Source organism: Patagioenas fasciata, chromosome 6, assembly GCF_037038585.1.
Source record: "Patagioenas fasciata isolate bPatFas1 chromosome 6, bPatFas1.hap1, whole genome shotgun sequence".
In the NCBI taxonomy this organism is placed as follows: Eukaryota; Metazoa; Chordata; class Aves; order Columbiformes; family Columbidae; genus Patagioenas; species Patagioenas fasciata.
Genome location: NC_092525.1, coordinates 14488860 through 14508899, shown reverse-complemented (window position 1 = coordinate 14508899; position 20040 = coordinate 14488860). Strand labels below are relative to the sequence as shown.

At 41.2% G+C, this 20040-nt stretch overlaps 1 protein-coding gene across 2 annotated transcripts in view; it reads right to left on the bottom strand.

Moving 5' to 3' along the window:
• Positions 1–31: 31 nt before the first annotated feature.
• Positions 32–20040, bottom strand: part of SOAT1 (sterol O-acyltransferase 1) — a 29647-nt gene continuing 9638 nt past the window's right edge. For both annotated transcript variants that reach the window (XM_065842233.2, XM_071809987.1), the window contains exons 3-16: positions 18146–18204; positions 13172–13317; positions 13022–13081; positions 12477–12584; positions 10508–10790; positions 9365–9443; positions 8603–8684; positions 7856–7901; positions 7304–7433; positions 6350–6447; positions 5777–5875; positions 5144–5279; positions 4201–4346; positions 32–3337 (exon numbers count right to left, since the gene is read on the bottom strand). In XM_065842233.2, coding sequence (XP_065698305.1) covers positions 3281–3337; positions 4201–4346; positions 5144–5279; positions 5777–5875; positions 6350–6447; positions 7304–7433; positions 7856–7901; positions 8603–8684; positions 9365–9443; positions 10508–10790; positions 12477–12584; positions 13022–13081; positions 13172–13317; positions 18146–18204 — 1529 coding nt within the window. In that variant the 3' untranslated portion in view covers positions 32–3280. The remainder of the gene's footprint in view (positions 3338–4200; positions 4347–5143; positions 5280–5776; positions 5876–6349; positions 6448–7303; positions 7434–7855; positions 7902–8602; positions 8685–9364; positions 9444–10507; positions 10791–12476; positions 12585–13021; positions 13082–13171; positions 13318–18145; positions 18205–20040) is intronic.

Sequence of the window (20040 nt, the reverse complement as noted above, 5' to 3'; positions counted from 1 at the left end):
GAAGCCTCAGAGAACAAACAGGCCAAGGCGATTGTTTTTTCATCCCTTAATAGCAAAATATATTTTAACTGCTGTAATACAGTAGATTATAAACAGCTCTTCCGCGTGACAGAACACGGTACGGGTTGCACACAGGGAACAGCCGGTGCCCGGGCCCAGAGCAGCATCCAGTGGCTGCCTGGCCATCCCCTGCCCACACGTCTCTCCCCTGGTTTTTCTTCAGCATGTGGACTGAATAAAGTAATCTGTGCCGTTTTCTATTAAAACCCAAACATCAGGATTTCCCCTGCTCTCTGCCACCACACACACACAGGCCTTGCCACAGGGTAGCAGAGTTCACAGCTCAGATGCAGATCTGCTTCACCTCAGCAGGCTGGAGGCCAAACACCCCAACAGAAAAGACATTCTAGGCATGAAGACTCAGTGCCTCCTGAGAACAAAATCATCTGTGCGAAAACCGGGACACATTTCACTATATTAATACTGATTTTTGTGATGTTTCTGAGGGAGGAGCTGGGAGTTTTCCACCTCAAAACTGAGGGAGTTACCATGGAAGTAAGCTGCACGGTTCTTGTGTTGGAAAGAACCACAGAAAAGAGTATATACTATTATTAAGAATTTGTAAAGGGCAGGTTGTGAACCTTAGCATCCTCATTACCGACCAGAATACAATATTGCTGGCTCTGGCACTCAGAGCCCAAGAAAACTGAAACAAACATGGTATAATTGACTCCAATTAAACAATGTGCAAAAGAGTATTTCCCCTCCAGCACTCTTGAGAAAAAGGAAAATAAGCCCACATTCAAATGCAATTTCAACAAACCCCCAGGAAACAGAAAGTTATCCCAATTGTTAATGCTCTGACAGCACAGTTGCCAGATGCCTTGGTCTACAAGGCTAAAAACCTCAATCTGTCAAAAATTAAGACTAGTTCCAACAGCTGAGTATCCCCTTCTGGTTGCCTTTTGCTTGCCAGATGCTCAAGCCCTCAGAGGCTTTAAACACTGAGGATACTCACACAGCAAATGCTGGTATTCTTTATGAGGAACAACAGTGCTAGTTGTGGAGGAAACACCAAAACTTGGCACAAAGTGCCATGATTTGATCTCCTTTTGAGAATGCTGAGACAGTAGCAAGACCTGACACAGGCATCAAGAAGATAAATCAAGTCCCTAATCCATCACACCCTATTTGAGTGCAATTACAGCTGTACATAAATGTTTTGAGCACCAAAACTAAAATGTACTGGACTGAATTTCATCCTACATTAAGGAGGTGACAAAGTTGTTTGGCCAAAGGTTGAGGTTTTTTGTTTCTTTAGAGAAAGGAAACTTAGTTGCTCCAGCACTTCTATCCCTTCCTCCCACAAAAGGTACAGTGAAAAATTTACAATTAATCAAACTGAATGTGGTTAAAGTAATTTATTTCAATCTCAGGATTTTATATACTAATACGGCCAAGTTTGAGTATATACGTGAACTCCTTCCTCTGAAATTAACCCAAGTGTTTTAACAAAGTATTTCTAGTAGGAGATATTTTCAGGAGAGTGACATATGCAAACACTGTATTTGGCAAATTTGACCTGACAAAACATCCTTTCTGAAGAGTGAGATTCCTTCTTGAAGAAAAGTAAAAACCTGGAAGAGTTTAAGTATCATCTAGCTTTCATGAAATTACTTTTAACTCAGGTGAATAAAAAACCAGAAGCCCAAAAGAGTCTTATGTGGATAGGAAGACAAGCCCATCAGCAGTCTCAAGACCGCTGGTATCAAATACCTGGGCCATAGGTCAGTAAGTAAAAGCTGTTACCAAAAAATGGCCAATAAAGAACATTTGAGTAATTCAGAAATCCCTGTGACCAAAGTTAAGGTACCTCCACCAGGTTACCCTCCCTCTCCAGTAACAGGAGCTGCAGTTCCAGTAAAACTGGAGAGATACATACTTAGATACTATTCAAGTTCCCTTTTGCACTTAGCATCTGACAGAACAAGGAAACTGAATGCCTAATTAATAGATACTGAAACACCAAATTCACATACTGCTTCTGCCTTTATCTGTGTGTATGGGAGGGACCAAATAAACATAATGCTTCTGCTTTTATCTGTGTGTATGGGAAGGTGTCCTACCCAGGCACTACCTGTGGAACAGATCTCCACCTGAAGGCCCCACTGACACAAGAGCAGACTCAGGCAGATAAAAAGCAGCTCTGACTCCAGACACTTGGTCAAACCCTCATTTTCCACTGACAGCGTTAGAAGCTGCTACGATACAGGTTGGCAAGAGGCATCAAGACGTGCTGGCTTATGGAACTGGATGGAGCCATTTCAGATGAGAACGTGCTATGTACCTGTAAAGTCAATTGCATTTTCTTACAGTTGGGTCATAGTATTTCAAAATCTTTCATACTAAAGGAAGCCTTAATGACTTGTATACCTTAAAACACCTGCCATATTAAAGCAAAAGCTCTTTTACAAGTTAATTGTGTTAAAAGAATTGATTATCTGGAGCAATAGAAAGGAAGTAGCTAGAAGAAAAACAATTCCTCTAGTCACAAAGGCCTTGAAGAAAACAAAAACGCTGTCAGTTGGGAACTTAATGAAAACAGAAAAAACAAATTTTCAGTGTAAAAAGTCATAAAGACTACACACACTGTGCCCTGCTTCTGAACCTGGTTCTCCAATCCAGCCACAAACTGACAATCTCCTCCTCCTCTGCCTATTTTAAATCTATAGGCAGCCAATGTACACAGAACACAGTTCAGAGCCACCCAGGAATACTTTGGCTATTTTCTGAGCAAGGAGGCAAATATCCTGTTGCTCTGCCACTTGTCCACATCATAGCAGCAGACAGGATCACAAAGAAGTTTTGTAGACATCCCATTACCAAAAAGGAGAAAAAAATTGCAAAGGGATGGCTAAGGAAGATGGACGGACGCCAACAATGAGCTACAAGCAAATCTGATTAGAGGAGCTACTGTCCAGAAGAGCAGCAACTTGGGGGGACCCCTGGATGAGTAGGATTCCAGTAGACTCCACTTTCAGCTCAATGTTTAACTGGCATGGAAATGGCTCAAAGTGGGACAGCATGTAGCACGTGCTGTCTACGAAGCCTGTTGCAATCCAGGTCAACTGGTTTGCCTCAGTAAAAATTACAGTTTCTCCCCAATAATCAGGAGGCGCAACTTCCTTTAGAAAAAGTCCATAGTGAGTCAGGTCATTGGTACAAATACTTGGAGGACGACTCTGATATTCTGTGATGACACGGCCAGAGTGCACCATTTCTACATCTTCATAGGACAGGACCATGAACGTGGTTTTAAGTAGTACAGGAACGTGGGCTGCAAAAGATGGAGAGGCAGCAAGTTAGTCACAGGCAAATCGCTCCAGCTGGGACGTGGTCTGAACTCAAACTTCCCTAACAGCAAAGATCAAACCGCATTTTCACATCCTGCAACGCTATTCTTATCCTCGCTAAACAGCGTGTGGAAACGTAGCTGCAGCCACAAGCTGTTTGCCTGCCACCCACCTCACCCCCAGTTCTGATACACCAGGTAAATGTTGCATCTAGTGGCATATTGTGTCAAGAAGCCAGTCATTTATGATGTCAAAATCTTTAACTGGGGAAAATCAAACTTAAAATAGAGTTTGTCTGAGGATACACCTTTGGTTAAAACTGAAACCAGCTAGGACAGCAAGGAGTTTTATGTAGAACAGAATCTGGTACCAAGAAATTAAGTTGTAAGTCAGAGAAAGTAACACCAACAAAACCCCAAACTGACCATTTATAGGTAACCATTCTCACTGCCACCCACTCTAGCCTGGGAGAGGCACAACAAGCTCATTTTTTGTGGGCCTCCTAGAAAAGCTTCTCTTGACCTCATTGGCCAAATGCTGCAGTTCCGTTTACACATCCTGAATGGCCTTGTATACTCATGTAGTGGCTTGGGTCCTCAGAATGTGAGAAACACACCCTCTGTTTCAAGTAGTGAAACACACTCAGCATAGAAAGAACACTAATGAAAGCATTTTCCTTAAGCTTTTGTAGCTTGTCTATAGTTTCTAGACTAAATAACTCCTAACGAACTGATGTAGCACACTACCAGAAAGGCTTGTGCCATCTAACTTCTGTCCTGTCCCCGCAGCAAGAAAGGAGAAGTCACTCTCAAGGCCAGTTATCCCAAGGGAAAGGTCAGTCACTCACGTTTTCCATTGGGCAGTAGCCGCGGGCGTACCACTCCTGGCTGTAGAGACAAATGATGACACCTTGGCCCAGGAAAAGGGACGTCCACATGATCACATTCCAGATGGGCCCTTTTCGACGGTCGTTAAGGATGAAGTTGAAGACCACTGGGAAGAGGTGAAACAAAAAGCACCATTCAGAAACAAACTTGGGATTAAATAATCAAAGACAAAGTGATTTCACTGAATCTTTCACTTCATCTCTGAAGCAACAAGGCTGCTCCATGATGTCAATATAGTGGAAGAAAATCTGATTATGCTTGGCAGGAGAGTAAATACTATGAGTTGATTCTGACACTTCCACTAAGTTTTCCAACAAGCTGGCCTAGCTGTATGAGTCTGGGGATCAATCTCATTTGTGTCATGCTGGTGACCAAGACATGCTGGCAGAGATGGCCTAGAGTTTATTAGAGCCCTCTAACTCATTTTAGCTCAAAACTCTAAATTAAATGCAAGACCTCTATCTTCTAAATGGGCTCTTTTCCTCCCTGCAACGGCAAAGTCATACTGGTCTTACATCATGACTTTAAAGAGGAAAACCTCCAGCTTGCTGACATGCAGTGATTTAACTAAGGCTTGACAAAGAGGAAGCAGTGCTATTAAAATATATACAGTGTCACATGAACAGCAGTTTCTCTGTTTCTCCCCATTTGTATCTTGCTCATTTAAGTTCCAAGCTTGCAAACCCACTGTGTGTACACATATATCTATTGAGCCACTTGGCTGCAAAAATCCATTCACAAAGTTTGGACCCACAATTGCAACTCCTGGACAAGAAACAGTTCCGTGTGCCTAAAGGATAACTGGCATCAGAAGAGCAAAGTATGCTTGTTTAAAAAAAACAAACAACAAACAAAAACCACAAAACCCACAACCCACTCACATATGCTCTCCTGGGAACTTACTTCCAAAGCACATAAACAGGCAAAAGAGGACTGGGTAGAAGAAGCCAAAGCAGATGCTCAGAACATACTCGTGCACAGCAGCTGATACTGTGAAGACAGACAGCATAGCTGCTGCTTTGAACTTCTTACCAAAAAACTGGAAAAGAGAAGAATGCCAAGTATTATAAGATATTCTGTTATGTTTTTAGTTTCTTTGTTTCAACTTTTTATTTTAAACCTGAGCTAGGAAGTGCCTGCTCCAAACAAGAGGCATACATGAAATGCTAAGTGTTTTACAGAGTATCTCGGATTTTAGGTGTTTTTCTTCAGGCATAATACTGCTCTCCTGCATAAGTACTCAGGTTGAGCCCACTCACGAAATATCTACCATAGCTCAGGAAAATAGTGCAACATGAGCTCAGAGTGTTGACTCAATCCTTACACTCCTACATCCCAGACACCCATTCTGCACACAGTAAGGACTTGGAAATGAGCAACGGATCTCTAAAAAGCACCGTAGCTACCCACAACAGCTGAGGCAGGACATTTTTGTGCTTCTCAATGGACAGTGATGCTGAAACTTGACAGATGTACTGTCTTGCTTGGTGGTTAAGCACACAACTAACAAAAGGAACACATCTGCTTGTTACTCACCCAAAGGAAGTCCCTGTAGGCATAGTAATATAGCCAGTCATGTACTACCACGTTCCAGGTTCGGTAGTAGTTTGCATAGGAAGTGGAGTTCCACCAGTCCTGAAAGCACAGTTGAAAAAATACAAATCTAATGAATCATAAAACATTTTACAGGTCTTTTCTGGGATAAGTTGAAAAATATTAATCAGAATAATACCAGGCTAATATAAGTTGCACAATGAAATAATGCATTCCATTGCACTCTCAACATTCTACTCTGTCTAACAAAGTTTGGTTTTACTCGAAACTGCAGTGGCTGAGAAAAGCATAAAAAGAGCGCTAAAAGAGCTATTGGGTAGGTCTGGTGGTTGGTTCTGTTTATGCGCCTTAAAAACAATTCAGACTGCCAAGCAGAAATCGGATCTGTTCTACAGCACAGCAACAAACTTAAGCCATAAACAGCATAAACAAACAAAACTCTGTGGATGCTTTGTTTTGTAAAACAATCTTCAGTTTCCTCCTCTTTTCATTAGAAAAATGAATTTTAGAAGCCCTAGAAAGCTTCCTTTAGAAACTAGAACTGCTGCTTCTTACCTTGTAGAACATCCTATCTGCAAAGCGCAGCATCTCAGCAAACGCATTAAGCCAACAATGAAGGAACGCAAAGAAAACCAGGAAGAGAATCAGTACACCTAGAAACAAGATAGATTCAGACCAGTTTTGCAGTGTTTTCTCTCAGCAATAATCACGAACATGGAACGCAGTCAAGACTGTTCTTACAGGTACTGATATAAATGAGCTTTGTACTACTTACACAAAAAAGTAAAAGCATTTCAGTTTCTCATCACACCACAGAATGACAGAATCACAGAATGTTACGGATTGGAAGGGACCTCAAAAGCTCATCCAGTCCAATCCCCCCGCCGGAGCAGGAACACCCAGCTGAGCTTCCACAGGAAGGTGTCCAGGCGGGTTTGAATGTCTGCAGTGAAGGAGACTCCACAACCTCCCTGGGCAGCCTGGGCCAGGCTCTGCCACCCTCACTGAGAAGAAGTTTCTTCTCAAATTTAAGTGGAACCTCTTGTGTTCCAGTTTGAACCCATTACCCCTTGTCCTACCATTGGCTGTCACCAAGAAGAACCTGGCTCCATCCTCGTGACACTCACCTTTTATATATCTGTAAACATTAATGAGGTCACCCCTCAGTTTCCTCTTCTCCAAACTCAAGAGCCCCAGCTCCCTCAGCCTTTCCTCATATGGGAGATGCTCCACCCCCTTCATCATCTTTGTTGCCCTGCGCTGGACTCTCTCCAGCAGTTCCCTGTCCTTCTGGAACTGAGGGGCCCAGAACTGGCCAGATGCAGCTCATGGTCACATCATGCTTACCCCAGAGGGCAACAGCAAGGTTGCTATAGAGCCTAGAACTTGGCTTTGAAGATCATTATATTAAAACCCCAGCTTTTATTTTGTGCTGCTGACTCCAAAGTTTAATACTGTACCACTGAAATCTGCCCACGAGACCTCCTTTGCTGATCTTCTGAGTCTTACCTGGCAGAATGGAATTGAAGATGCAGAGGACCAACTCTCGAAGATTGAAGGTTTCTTGACCACTGTTGAGAAACTGAGGAATGCAGAGTCTCACGAAGATGTAGTAAGCATAGAAAAGGGAACCAAGCACCTGGAACAAAAACAAGTCTGACTCCGTAAGAGAAACACGCAATTAACACATCACCACTTGACAGCTCTAGGAGAGGAACTGTAGCTGTCAGCACAAGCCAAAATAATTTATTTTGCACTGCTGCTAATAAACTTTCCGAAGGGTCCAGGCAGAAAGCGACAGCCATCTCTGTACCACATTGATAGCCAGCAGCAAAATCAATTTGTCTTTTTTACTAGAGAAGTTGTTTCTCATAGTTCTAACAACTCAGAAGTTATGAAACAAAGGATTTATGCCAATGCCAAAGTAAATGTAACTAAAAGGTATTATTTTCTAGTAAGCTCACACCAGGTAAACAGCGACTTAGTGCCAAAGGGATAACTGTTTAGCAGCAGTTTTGGTGATCTCTGAAAGCACATTCTTCAGAAAGCTGCACTACTCACCTGTGCAAACTTGGTAGCTACATAGCCCCATCTTATCACAGGATTCCTAAGAAAAAAGAACATGATATCATATCTAAATAGGACCTCAAAGTAGCAAAAACCTCCCTTCAATTATTGATTTTACTGAACTGTACTCTGAAAAAAAACAAAACTGTTTTATGAATGCCAGTGTTCTTAATCTCCTGACATTGACATCCAGCAAGAGAAGTCTGCCCAAACTGCTGGTTCTTCAGCTTTCATCAGGACAACTATAGCAATTCCATAAATGCCAGTGTCTTGAGAGCAGCAATATGCCATTACGTAGGTGGTGATCTGCCCAATAGTCACGTAAAGGACTGCTGACTTGACACTGTCAAAGTGCAACCCAGCAAAGTACAGAAAAGCTTGCACAGTTCCCAGTTTTGAAGGCTTCAGCCTATCTCCTCAAACTCCAGAGGTAGGGGTGCTCATTAGCACCACACAAAACAACACACAACCCTACTGCAGGAACTAGATGTTCAGTAGCCAGTTCTCAATTTGTTCAAGTGTATTAACACTACTTAAATAAATAAAACCAGAACTGTAACGTCAAAATACCTTTAGCGTTAGAGTGAGTTTTCACAACCAAGTCCTGCCCTTGCCAAGTTACTGACTTAACCAAATCTATAAGAAAGCTCTAATAAATTGAACATATGGCATCCAGGGATGCTTGATGTTGGTTTCAGTTTTTAGATTATTTTAATGTTCTGTTGGTGTTGCTCACATTACCTGGGATAGTTGTCTCTGTAGATGAGGGTGGGAGCAAAGAGAAAGTACAGGTATTGAGAAATTCTGGGAATAGGTACTGTACCTGGGAGAGGAGGGGGAGATAAAAAAAAGGACCACTTTATAATCTTTCTGCTTACTGACAGTTTAGTTTCCCCAGAACCCTTTCACAACACAGAACCCTTACCACCTCAAAAATCCTCAGTCTGGAACTAAAGGTATGAGATTTGCAGAGACTAAAGCAAACTAGACATAATATGGAGCTGCCCCTGTGAAGCACAGTTAGCAAGTGAGGGTGACTAACAGGCAGAACAGTGCTAACACCCTGATATCACGTCTCCTTTCATCCTAGGGAAGAGGAAGCTCCAAGACCTGTATGAACATGTGGGTTCATGTTCAGCTCTGGCATGACTTGCTGAAAGAACTTCTGTGCTTCTACAACTGCTGTCATATCAATCAGAGCACTGAACTGGGGGTTGCGCAGGCAACTTCTACATTTTTTCTCCTAAAAGCAGAAATAAGGAATCTTGTTGAAGCAAGACTTAAGATGCAGAAATGACTTGGATCTGACAGTCTAGCTCATTCCTTAATACCAAATGAAAAGGTTCAGGCTGAAATTATTATGCAGGCCCATCTAGAGCCTCATGACCTGCCCATCCAAAGTCATGTACTCAAATCCTATCTCTCCAACTCAAAACAACAGAGCAAAACCAAGAGCTGGTTACGCACTGCTGCCAAATAAAAACACTATGGCACGTTACTCACTGGACTTGTCCTTTACAGAAGACAGCACTCTGGGTACGTTCTCCCGCACAAATGAATGAGCCTTCATAACAAGACGCACCTGCAATACCAAGAGAGTATCAGTTTAATATTTGTACTTTCTCAACTTTCCGATGAAGAGTGGGACCAAGCATTTTAAGGCAACACCTTCAATATCTTGCTTTCTCTCCAATTTATCCCTTTTACAAGGGAAGAGCTGCTTCCTCTGCCCACAAGCCAGTGTAACTGACATGAATGTACAACACTGCAAGGCGAAATATGCAGTAACAATCACCACTCCAAGTCAAAATGCTTCTCATTTACACTGTTAAGACCACAGCACACACAAGGACTCCAAATCACACCAGTAAGTCACTAGCCAGTTAACATTAACTTAAAATTGAAGCAAAAACACCCCTATCCATTTTAATAGGCCAGTATGCTTCAAAGTCTTGAAACTGACTCCATGACCTTATATACTGCACATATAAGTAGCCATGGAAGGACCAAAAGGAGGGTTTAGTCCAAAGTTAATTCTTCAAGCCTGTACTCATCTCTGACTATCCTTGTTTTAATCAGAGGTCTGACCAGTCCTCCACACTCTTGCACTCTTCCCCCATTCCCTCAGAAAAGAAAACTCCACTTTTAATAAAGTTCTGCCTACAGAACAGAGACAGTTGCTTCTTGAGAACAGAAAGGGGAACACGAACCACTGTGGGTGACTTTTGTTTGGTTTGTTTTCTTGTTGTGTTTTTGTTTGGTTTTAAGATAAATGTTACAGCTTCCTTGTGAGCTATGGAACAACAGCCTCTTCAAACCAGTTTTAAGCATTTAGCATCTACAAGCCAACTAGATATAAATGGAATTTCAGCCTTGAAGTATGTTCAGAAAAAAACCCCACAGTAAAATCTTAAATACAGGGTAAATAAAAGAAGTGGTTTCCAGGTCAAGATAAAGTTTACTATCTACTTTTTTTTCATTAGACTTGCTGCATGTTAAGTCTGTCTTCAAGTCAAAGATAAACTCCATCCACAGCCCAGGCTTAATTTAATGAATAAAAGCAACAGTTGACTCCTTATGAAAAAGGACCTTTTCCATTTTGAAAACAAGATTCAATATATCCTAAGATACTGGGTAGGGACTTACCTGTTCCAATATTACAATAAAACGGGAAGCTGGAGGCAGGGCGTATGATACAGCAATATAGGTTGGTCCAAATCCAAGCCCAGCTGTTTGGAAGAGCGTGAACAACATCCCGTAGAAGAAAGAGCGGATTCCGCGGTAGGAGGAACTGCAATAGCCTTGGGCCCACCAGACAAAGAGGTTGTATGGAATGATCACTGTGGCACTGAACATGCACACCCAAGTACAGAAGACGACTGGGAACTTTCCAAAAACAAAGACCAAGAGATCAAATCCTAGGACCAGCCTAGAAGGCACAAGGAAAGATACAATATTCAGTGTCCATTGTTTCATTGGAAATACTACTGTTTCACTAAGTAGCTACAAAACGCACAGCTTCCAGGTCATAATTCCAGGCTAGACAGAGGTGACTGTAGCAATTTTCAGTTCAGAAACAGAGCGTTGTCTGTGGCAGATTTAAAAGTGACCACCCACAAGCACACCAGAAAATAAGAGATGAAGGACTCATGCCATCGATGCTGTTAAGGTACAGCTTACCTTCAAATCCCACAGGGCTTAAGCACATCTTTAAGATGAGCATGTGCTTTAAGAGCATGCTCAAGCTCATCCCTGCTCAGAACAAGCATATGACTAAATCATCCACTGCTCAGCCAGGGTCCAAAAGAGCTTCTGGGGAACACTCCCAGGACACCATCACTATTACATTAAGAATCAGTTCTTCCCAGGAGTTTAACACCTAAAGTGGCTTTTTCCCCACCTCTACAGACACAAGGTAGTTTAAGATCTAGCGCTCAAACCTAATTTAATTCTGCTTTGTGAAATCTGCAGGCATTCTACATGCATCCAGTTTAGAACTCGCCCAAAAAGGCTTAGGACCATTAGACAGTCAGTCCAAGTGTGTCCAACTGGTATACAACATGTGCTTTAGTTCATTAATGAAGCTTAAAATGTAAAGACAAACAAAAGGATGTTCAGCCTTATTGGCAATCAAAGTCACCAGAGCTTACTCCTATGCATAGCAGCTCTTCTAAACTAGGGTCAGAGAAGGTGGTAGTACAGAGTACACCAACACCATTTATTCACTCTCATGTGGAGGCTCAATTGCAAACTGGATCCAAATTATCAGATCTAGCTGAGGACACAGCAATGATCTTATTTTAATTACTTTTAAAGTAATCAGAGAATCCAGCTCTATTAGTTGAGATTAGAGGTAAATACCTACTATTAAGTTAGCATCAGCTACACAATGTTCAATAGTGCACAAACCTGTTCTTACACTTTCACAAGAGGGACAACAATTATAATCAAAATACAGCTCTAGTTTTGTACACGGAAGATTAGATAAGCAGCAAGATAGACTCATAATCCTACTTGTGTACATGGCATACAGCTTGCCAAAAAGATACTATTTAAAGCAACAAGCAAGTGTGAGGAAAGCAGTCTTTCATAATCTCATTCACAACTGGCTACCTGCAAAGCACAATCTTAACAGAGGTTGTGCCAATATCCTTGAGATTCTTTCCAACAAAAAGTTCTATTTTTATTTAAGCACAAGTACAGTGTTCCAGAACTGTCATTTTTAAACAGAGGAAGGGCTGCTGGAGTATTTAAAGTTTTTCTAACCACAGTCCTCCTTCAGGCAACACAAACAGCTGAAAGCTACCATTTTATTATTCAACTAAAATAGCCCACGTTCAGTGATGAGCCCTCCCTTCTGCCAGCCTTGCTACGTTAGGCTAGACTGTGCTGACCATAATTCGCACAGAATACAACAATCTGCAGGATTTTAATAAAATCCAGCTATCTGATTTGAAATGATCATATCCCCTCAACAGGAAATCCAGTATATATTTTAAGTACGTCAAGTTGAAAACCCCTGTTCCAACAAGACCCCAAGAAAAGATTTTTGCCTTTTTTTTTTGCAGCACTCTGTAGTTTTGTGTACCTCTGGTACTTTGGAAAAGAGCCTTACCTTCCTTCATCAATGAAGTCTACTAAAAGTGTGCTGAGGATGAAGACAATGAGAAGAGCGATGAACATGTGGTAGATCGTCCTGATGTGACTCACTTCAAACAGCTCACTAAGGGAGAGATTAAAATGCTATCAGGCCATTCACACAGCATATCACATCACACCTCCCATATGTTCTCTTTCAGAGTGTTTCACGGTAAGGTAAGATGACATCAACGCCATCCCAATTAAAGAGACTGAAGTTAATGTACAATTTGGGTGCCAGTCTGTACAGACACTTCCTCGGTTTATTGTCAGAGAAAGGATAATGAGCCACTGTCTCAGTGCTACAGAGAGGATTATAATTAAGGTTTACATTTGGGGAAGCCTGAAAGCTGTACTAGAGATGTTTTATAAAGAGATGGAAAAGCTTAAACAGATTAGTCCACGTGGGTTTGAACATAAGACCACAGATGGCAGTGGGGAGAGTATCTCAAAGCAAAGGCTATTTAGTTTGCTCTCAAGGGTATTATCAGTCAATTTAATGGAAAATGTGAGGTTACTCACTCCAAAAGGGATCTCCTGGCAGTAAAGATCTTCCCATGTTCTGGAGGGGCCCTCAAGGTCCTGCAGAGAGGAGAATATTTCAGACAAGAAAGGAAATAAAGCTTCCAGGAAACATAATCTTGTTATAGGAACAGCTTAAAACTGTCTTACTTGGCTCTGTGCAGTTCCTTCTCTGAGCAAGAAGCTGGGAAGAGGGAGGCTGGAGATGAGTCCAGGAGTGCTGATTTTGCCACCAAACTGTTCACAAACTCTGTGAAGTGACTGTCCACTTCCTTCATGAAAACTGGCTTCAATTGCTGACAGAGAAAAAAGAATTATCTGCTCTGTTTTTAAACTCACCAGATACAGTTATATAAAAATATTCATATTCCTCTTTATCCTGGAGCAAGGCATCAGGAAAACACCCTTGTACCATCTGCCAACAGTTGGAGCCAACTTGGACAAGATCATGGGCTTATCCTGGCCTGTTCACACACCTCAGGCCAGACGACTTTGAATAACACATATCTTCTTTATCAGAACCAACACAGAAGAAAAAAGTAAACATACCGCTTTTTGTATCTATATGTCTGGAGTGGCAGGTTATTTCACATACTTTATGGTGCCAAGAAGGTTGAGCTAAACTTTTGAGAAATTGAGAAAACATTTCTCAATTCTAAGCAGAGCTGTGGTAAAGTTGCAAGATTTTTAGCCTATTCATGTTTTTCTTCTCTCATCCTAATAGAGAAAGGCGATTTCTGAAGCATCCGGCTTACTAGAGAACTTGACTTCTATGGGTCCATGAAAAATCGTAGGTGAGCATCCCCCTCTCTGCCACCTTTTTGCAAAAATGCACTGATAGCGTGGAAATAAAAAAGGAGATAATCAGAGGTGGATAAAGCACAGGCCACCCTGGTCAAAGACTGCTTGCTTCACCTGGTAAGAGAATTTATTTTGTAGAAAAGAAAAGACTATTTAACCCTCCCAACAATAAGTTATCCAGACAAGTGTTAGAATTCATCTTCATAGAGCAGACTGTAAAATCTAAGATGTTTTCATATCCCTTTTGTCTTGCCTGTAGAATGTGTAATTAATTCTGCAATATGGATGGATCTGCTATTCAGTCTCATAACATGAACCTCCAAAGACCTCCCTTCCCACACCCTAGGCAGAGTTTTTAAAACTAGATGTATTTAGGGGAAACTTAAATGATAAAACGCTCAAAGTTATCATATTTCCGCAGAAAGTGCTACACTGAGTGTTGAATATTTTTTGTTTAGGTGCAAATTCTTACTCTTTACATGCACAGAGGATCCCAAGATTGGCACAGTGCTGTGTTATTCTCATGACTAGAAAAAAGCAAGCCAAACTAATTGCCTCAATAAAGCAATGTGCATTCAGTATATTTCAGTGAGAACTTCGGGAGTCTAAAGCTCCTAAGATCTCTGGAACTTCAGAAGATAGGATTTTTCAAGTTTGCCACCAGATTCAAGGTCCAAGTCTTCCCACTTGATAACTACATATTATTTCATCTAATCCTCCTACTAATCAGCTGCATAAGAAACACGTTACCCTGATCACTTCCAGAATTCCCAGCTGCCACCTACTTTCTAATCCTTAAGGCAAAAAAGTAACAAAACCAATAAATCAGTTTTCAAGGAGGGAAAGAAGAGCCTGGAGGTTCTGTACAAAAATGACACTACCTCAAAAGGGCATTTGTGACACTTGAGCTCATCTGTCAGTAGGCATTTCTGTTTCAGTGCCTAAATATTATGTTTAATAAAGTTGTGGCAGCATTGTTTTTGCTAAAAAGGAAGAGGCACAAGGTCTAAGAAAAAAAGAGATAACTGAAACAGGGTCTGTCAGCTCTAAGCTGGAGCGCTGGTATGTTACACAGACCTCTTTCCATAGTTATGTTTTAAGGAGTCTATTTCCACTGATGGACACTTGTCATCCATGATACATCCTCCTTCTTCTAGGCACACTTGGATTGATTTTATGTTGTAGATCACCAAAAAAACTAAGCTAAAAAGGCCTCTCTAGAAGTAAAACTTGTAGGCTAACAAAATATATTAATAGATGACATATTTGTACAAAATTCTAATGTAGCAATAGCCAAGTAAGCAAGTTTAACTCTCTGGCAGGAAATACAAGATCAATCTGAAGTGAGACCACATAAAACCAGAAGACCCTGCAGTCAAGATTTATCAGAATTCTACACTCCTCCTGTTTCATGGTGGTCAGATGCACAGAGATCTCTTGAATCAGAAGCTGCCTTAGGAGAAGATAAATACTTAACTTAATAAAAACATTTTCTCCAGCTGTCAGTATAGAATAAACAAGATTTGCCAGTGCTTAATGAAACAGAAGCTCTTAGGAACTGGTTACTGCTTTTCTGGGAGGCAGAGAAGACAACTGTCTGCAAAAGATATGGATTTGTTCCTTTAAAAACAGGAGGGGAAAAACAAACTAACAAACCCCACAAAACAAATAAACAAAAACCACTAACAAACAACCCAAAACCTTGAGTACTTTGGAACTAGAGCCCTAACAGATGACACCGATGCTCTCTGGCACAGCCTGCTTGTACAGCATGCGTGCACATAACCCTGACAAAAGAGTCAAACAGAAATTCCTGCTCCTCTTGCAGCGCTAAATGTCCATGTCAAACAAAGCACTGTTCATTCCTAACAAAACCCTGTCTTTTTTTTTAAAGTCTCTCCCCCTTTTCTTCAGCCAAATCTCTTTCAGCAAGAGTTTAACAGAAATTATCTCCTTAAACTACCTCTTCCTGTGAGTTAGTGCTCTGCTGAGATTGTCTTCTCTTAATCTAACCCTCCACAGCTGACAGCAACTTCTCATATGTTTGGTTGGAAGAGAAGGTCTTGAGTTCTCATTAAATTAAGTTAAATATAACCAGAGCATATATCCCACAGTAATTGTAACTTGTTACAACAAAACTGCACAACATATCATGCTATCTTATCACCTCTTACTACTACCATTCAAAGGGCAAGCGACTTCAGCAATTGCCAGAGTAACTGTTTGGTGGTCAATCAGCAAAGTGCATTCCTCTTAGTCACCAAAGAAATCAAAGGTAAGAGAATGCACCTCCCAGCAGCCTTCACTGTGGCAGGGTATGGACACACAGATCCATCATTTCCCTGATGGAGAACATGCAACCAAGAGCTCCCTCAAGTGTGCTTGAAGTCTGGAACAAGGAACTGGGCAGATGCGTTCAGCTGTCACCATTAAGTTTCCAACAAAAGAAAAAGGTCATTACAAAAGAGGGGCAAGTACAAAAAAAATGCTATGTCATAAAAAGCAGAAGTTGGACGAGAAGTCAGAGGAAGTTGAGGGACGTAACCCCTGGCTCAATTACAAAGAAAAAGCTGCAAGAATTCCCCAGCATTTTACTCATTCTAACAGATGTAGTAATTTTAGTCACTGAAATATAACAACATCCAGCTCTGACCAAGCGACAGAACACACCATTCACAACTCAGTTTAGAATGAACAAAGGACTAGATTTTCAGACTGAATTGCAGATGCCTGAAGGCATCCTATGCACGAATAACACCTACAAAGTCCATTTAAACCAGTGGGAGCTGTCAGGGACCAGCACTTTCCAGAAGTCAAGCACCTGTCTAGACCTCAGACACCCATCACCTGAAAGGGGAACTGCAGTCCAAGCCTTTGTGCAGTGGTTCACACAAAAGGGCCGGGCACTCCAGAATTCTCAGGAATTTTGCAGTAGATGGAGGTTTTTACCTAGCCTTGTAGCTATCATTGTTTAATTTGCCTTAAGAGAGCTACAAATTTGCAAGCTGTCTAACTCAGTGTTTAAAACTTCAATTAACCCTGCTTTGGGAGAAAATTCAGTAATTAAAGTGCCACTGCTGCCTTTTGTCAATTCTCTTTGTGGATAAGAAATCACCTTGCCTACAAACTAATGTCTCTCAAAGTTGGTGGCCAGAAAAAAGAGGAGAAACAAGAGACATTCCTGAAAAAAGCAAATCCAAGATCGAGTTGTCCTCTACAACCAATTAGTGTGCCCTGGAACCCAAAACTTACAAAGCTACCTGTGTTTAACAATCAAAGCTTTCTCCTGCAACCACCTGTTGCCAACACAGTGATTTGCAGTGGTTGTTTCACCTGCGGAGAAAAGATAAGAGGCTTGCTCTATCATGTCCTCAGTAAGAATCATTCAGAGAAGGCAACACATGAAATAAAATTCAGAGCCGACTACACCTCTAATGTGCTGAATTTTAGGAGTGTCTGCACAAAAATCAGCACACCCCTTGCAGAAGACATTTAAATACACTTTAGTTACAGTTGTTATAAATTACACACCACCTACATGGGTAGAAAAACATACTTTTAAACAGGAAAACATTTTAAAGATGCAAGATATTTTTCTCTGTCTTATAAAGTCTCCAAACCCTAATATTCACTTAAGAGTGGCACAATTAGATTACTTCATCTTTACCATGGAAATCTCTGCAACAAAATGAAGCAAAAGTACAGGATGATTTGCCCTGAGGAACATGCATGCTAAAAAACAATGGTTAACAAGAGTTCATTGTTAGCTAACTTCATTTAATTTGGGCATAAATCACCTTGACATAAGCTAAGACAATGGCAGTTCACAAAAACGCAGATTGTGTTAGAAACACCCAGTGCTATTTTCTTTGGGGATATTACTCACTGACAAAAACAGCGGGACCAAGGCTCAGGAAGGTCATCTCCAGAGCCAGGGCAACAGGAATAGTGGGATACAGGCTACACACTACACTTTATTTAATGGATAACAGGACACAGAGCGTTTTGAAGAGGCTAGATGATAATCATACTGCCAAACATTAGTGGTGAGGGAAGTTCCATATTATTTACAGACCTCAAAGTTTATTCTTATCTTTGGACTTCAACCGATTGGGGTCAAGTAGGACAGAACCGCATTTCACAACACTATCTCTCGTGCAAAGTGAGAAGAGAGGAGGAAAGAAAGAGGGCTGTATACAAGTGACTGCACCCAAGGTATGACTGAAGAGGGATATTTGTGTTTCAGGACTAGTGATTCTCCAAAAGACATTCAGGGTCAATAATCCCACTCCTCCCCATAAGCAAGCATTACAGTATATTTACCTCAGCTTCTGCTATTAGCTGCATTTTCCGTGTTATCACATGGTCAACATCAACCCGGCCTAAGGAAGGAAAGCAAATATTAATATTAAACACTCGCATTTTCAGTTATGTGAGTCGCATGTCTGAAAACACAGCACAACATACAGTAGCTCAGCCACTGATTTTTCATCAGTGCTTCTTAATTCTACTAAGGTCCCAGTTAATTCAAAACTAAGCTGGAGGAAATTCATAAGCGACGACCAAGTAGTTTAAGCAGCCATTTAGGATTACAGCACCATAAAACAGTCAACAGCTGATAACATGTTGGTTTTTAAAAAGCTTTATTTTTCATCAGCAATTCTGTGAATCTCCCCAAGGTCCCTAAACATATTCAGCCTTGAAGCAACCATTAGAACAACCTTTAGAAGGTCATATTCAAGCACATTGGTCTTTTATCAGAGCTTTATCTTATGCACAGCAAACTAGACGTAAGATTAGTTTGTCTGGAGGTTTCTACACTGCCAATAGACAAGGCAGGCAAGTCACAATTATCTGTAAAATACAGTAACCAGCTCTGAAAACTGGTTAAATCACAAGTCAGAAAGTTATTCTGTGTTCAAACCTGGCTACCTCTACTCCTTTCATCCCCCAAGAGAAGTGTTAGACATCGGTCTGACCATACTCCTCAGTATGGGCTCATATATAAAGCCTCAAATATCACCCTTCTTTTGCATAAGGCACTGCACACATCTGAGATGCCTCTATTACATCAAGTGGATCAGACACTTCAGGCCAGTTGGGTTTTAAGACAAGGTTTGCCTGCAGCGGTTGCACAGTGCTGGCAATCCAGCTGGTGTTTTGCTTTTCCAATAGGAACAACCAACACAGAAGATAAAGTTCCTTAAAACAGAAAGTCTTGCACGTGAAGGAAAAGCAAGATTAGAGCAGCAATATCCACCCCCTAAAATACCAGCCAGGGTGAAAAGAGGGCAACAAACCTTGCCTTGTACATGTCCTTTTGCAATTACAGCTACAACAGTACCTTACACACTAACACATGGTTAGCATTACAATTTTGATGTTCAGTACCTACAACAACACTACAACTTCCAGAAAAGGTGGATACTGAGCTGATTCTCTACTAACACTTCCAGTGAAGCATGAGCTCACAGATTTGCAGTAGAGGTGTCAATGCTGTGCTGCTGTGTGACATGGAGACAGATTCACAGCAATATCACAGTTCATCACGCAGCCTCCCAATCTGGTCCTCCTCGTATGTGCGCAGCCCATGCACGCAAGATACACAGTGTGTCATTTTAAATAGAAGCAAGTGCTTCTGTGATGTACACGTTAGTCTGAAGGTGCTCTTATGATCAGCCACTTCTAAGCAGCTTAGATAGACCTGCTTCAGAGATTATTTCAATTCCAATATTGGAGAAGAGTTAAATGAAAGGTGAAACTCCACCTGCAATGAAGTTATACTCAGTTGTCAGTATTATTTCTCTCCCCCCACCCCTATCAAGCAGGAAGACCATTTTTTGTCTATAAAAATTGCTACATAAGCTGTAGACTTACAAACAGACCAGCAACAACAGGCTATTACTTAGCAGCCATGTAATGTAACAACAAACAAGGAAACTGCTTAACACCATGAATTTTCAGCTGCCTGCAAAGATCCATTTTTACAAAAATAGAATTCCTGGTTGCTAAGCATCTCACCTACAAGACAAAGAAAACCCCCTAGCATTTAAGCTCATTATGCTGTTACAGTTGTCAAACCACAGCAGTTTGGAAAATAACTCAAGATAAGAGTACAATATAACACTAGAGAGTCCCTTGTCCACCTCAGCCTCTGTGCTTTGCTGGTCTCAAATTGATTCCCCCCACCTCTCTTCCAATAAATATTATTATTATTA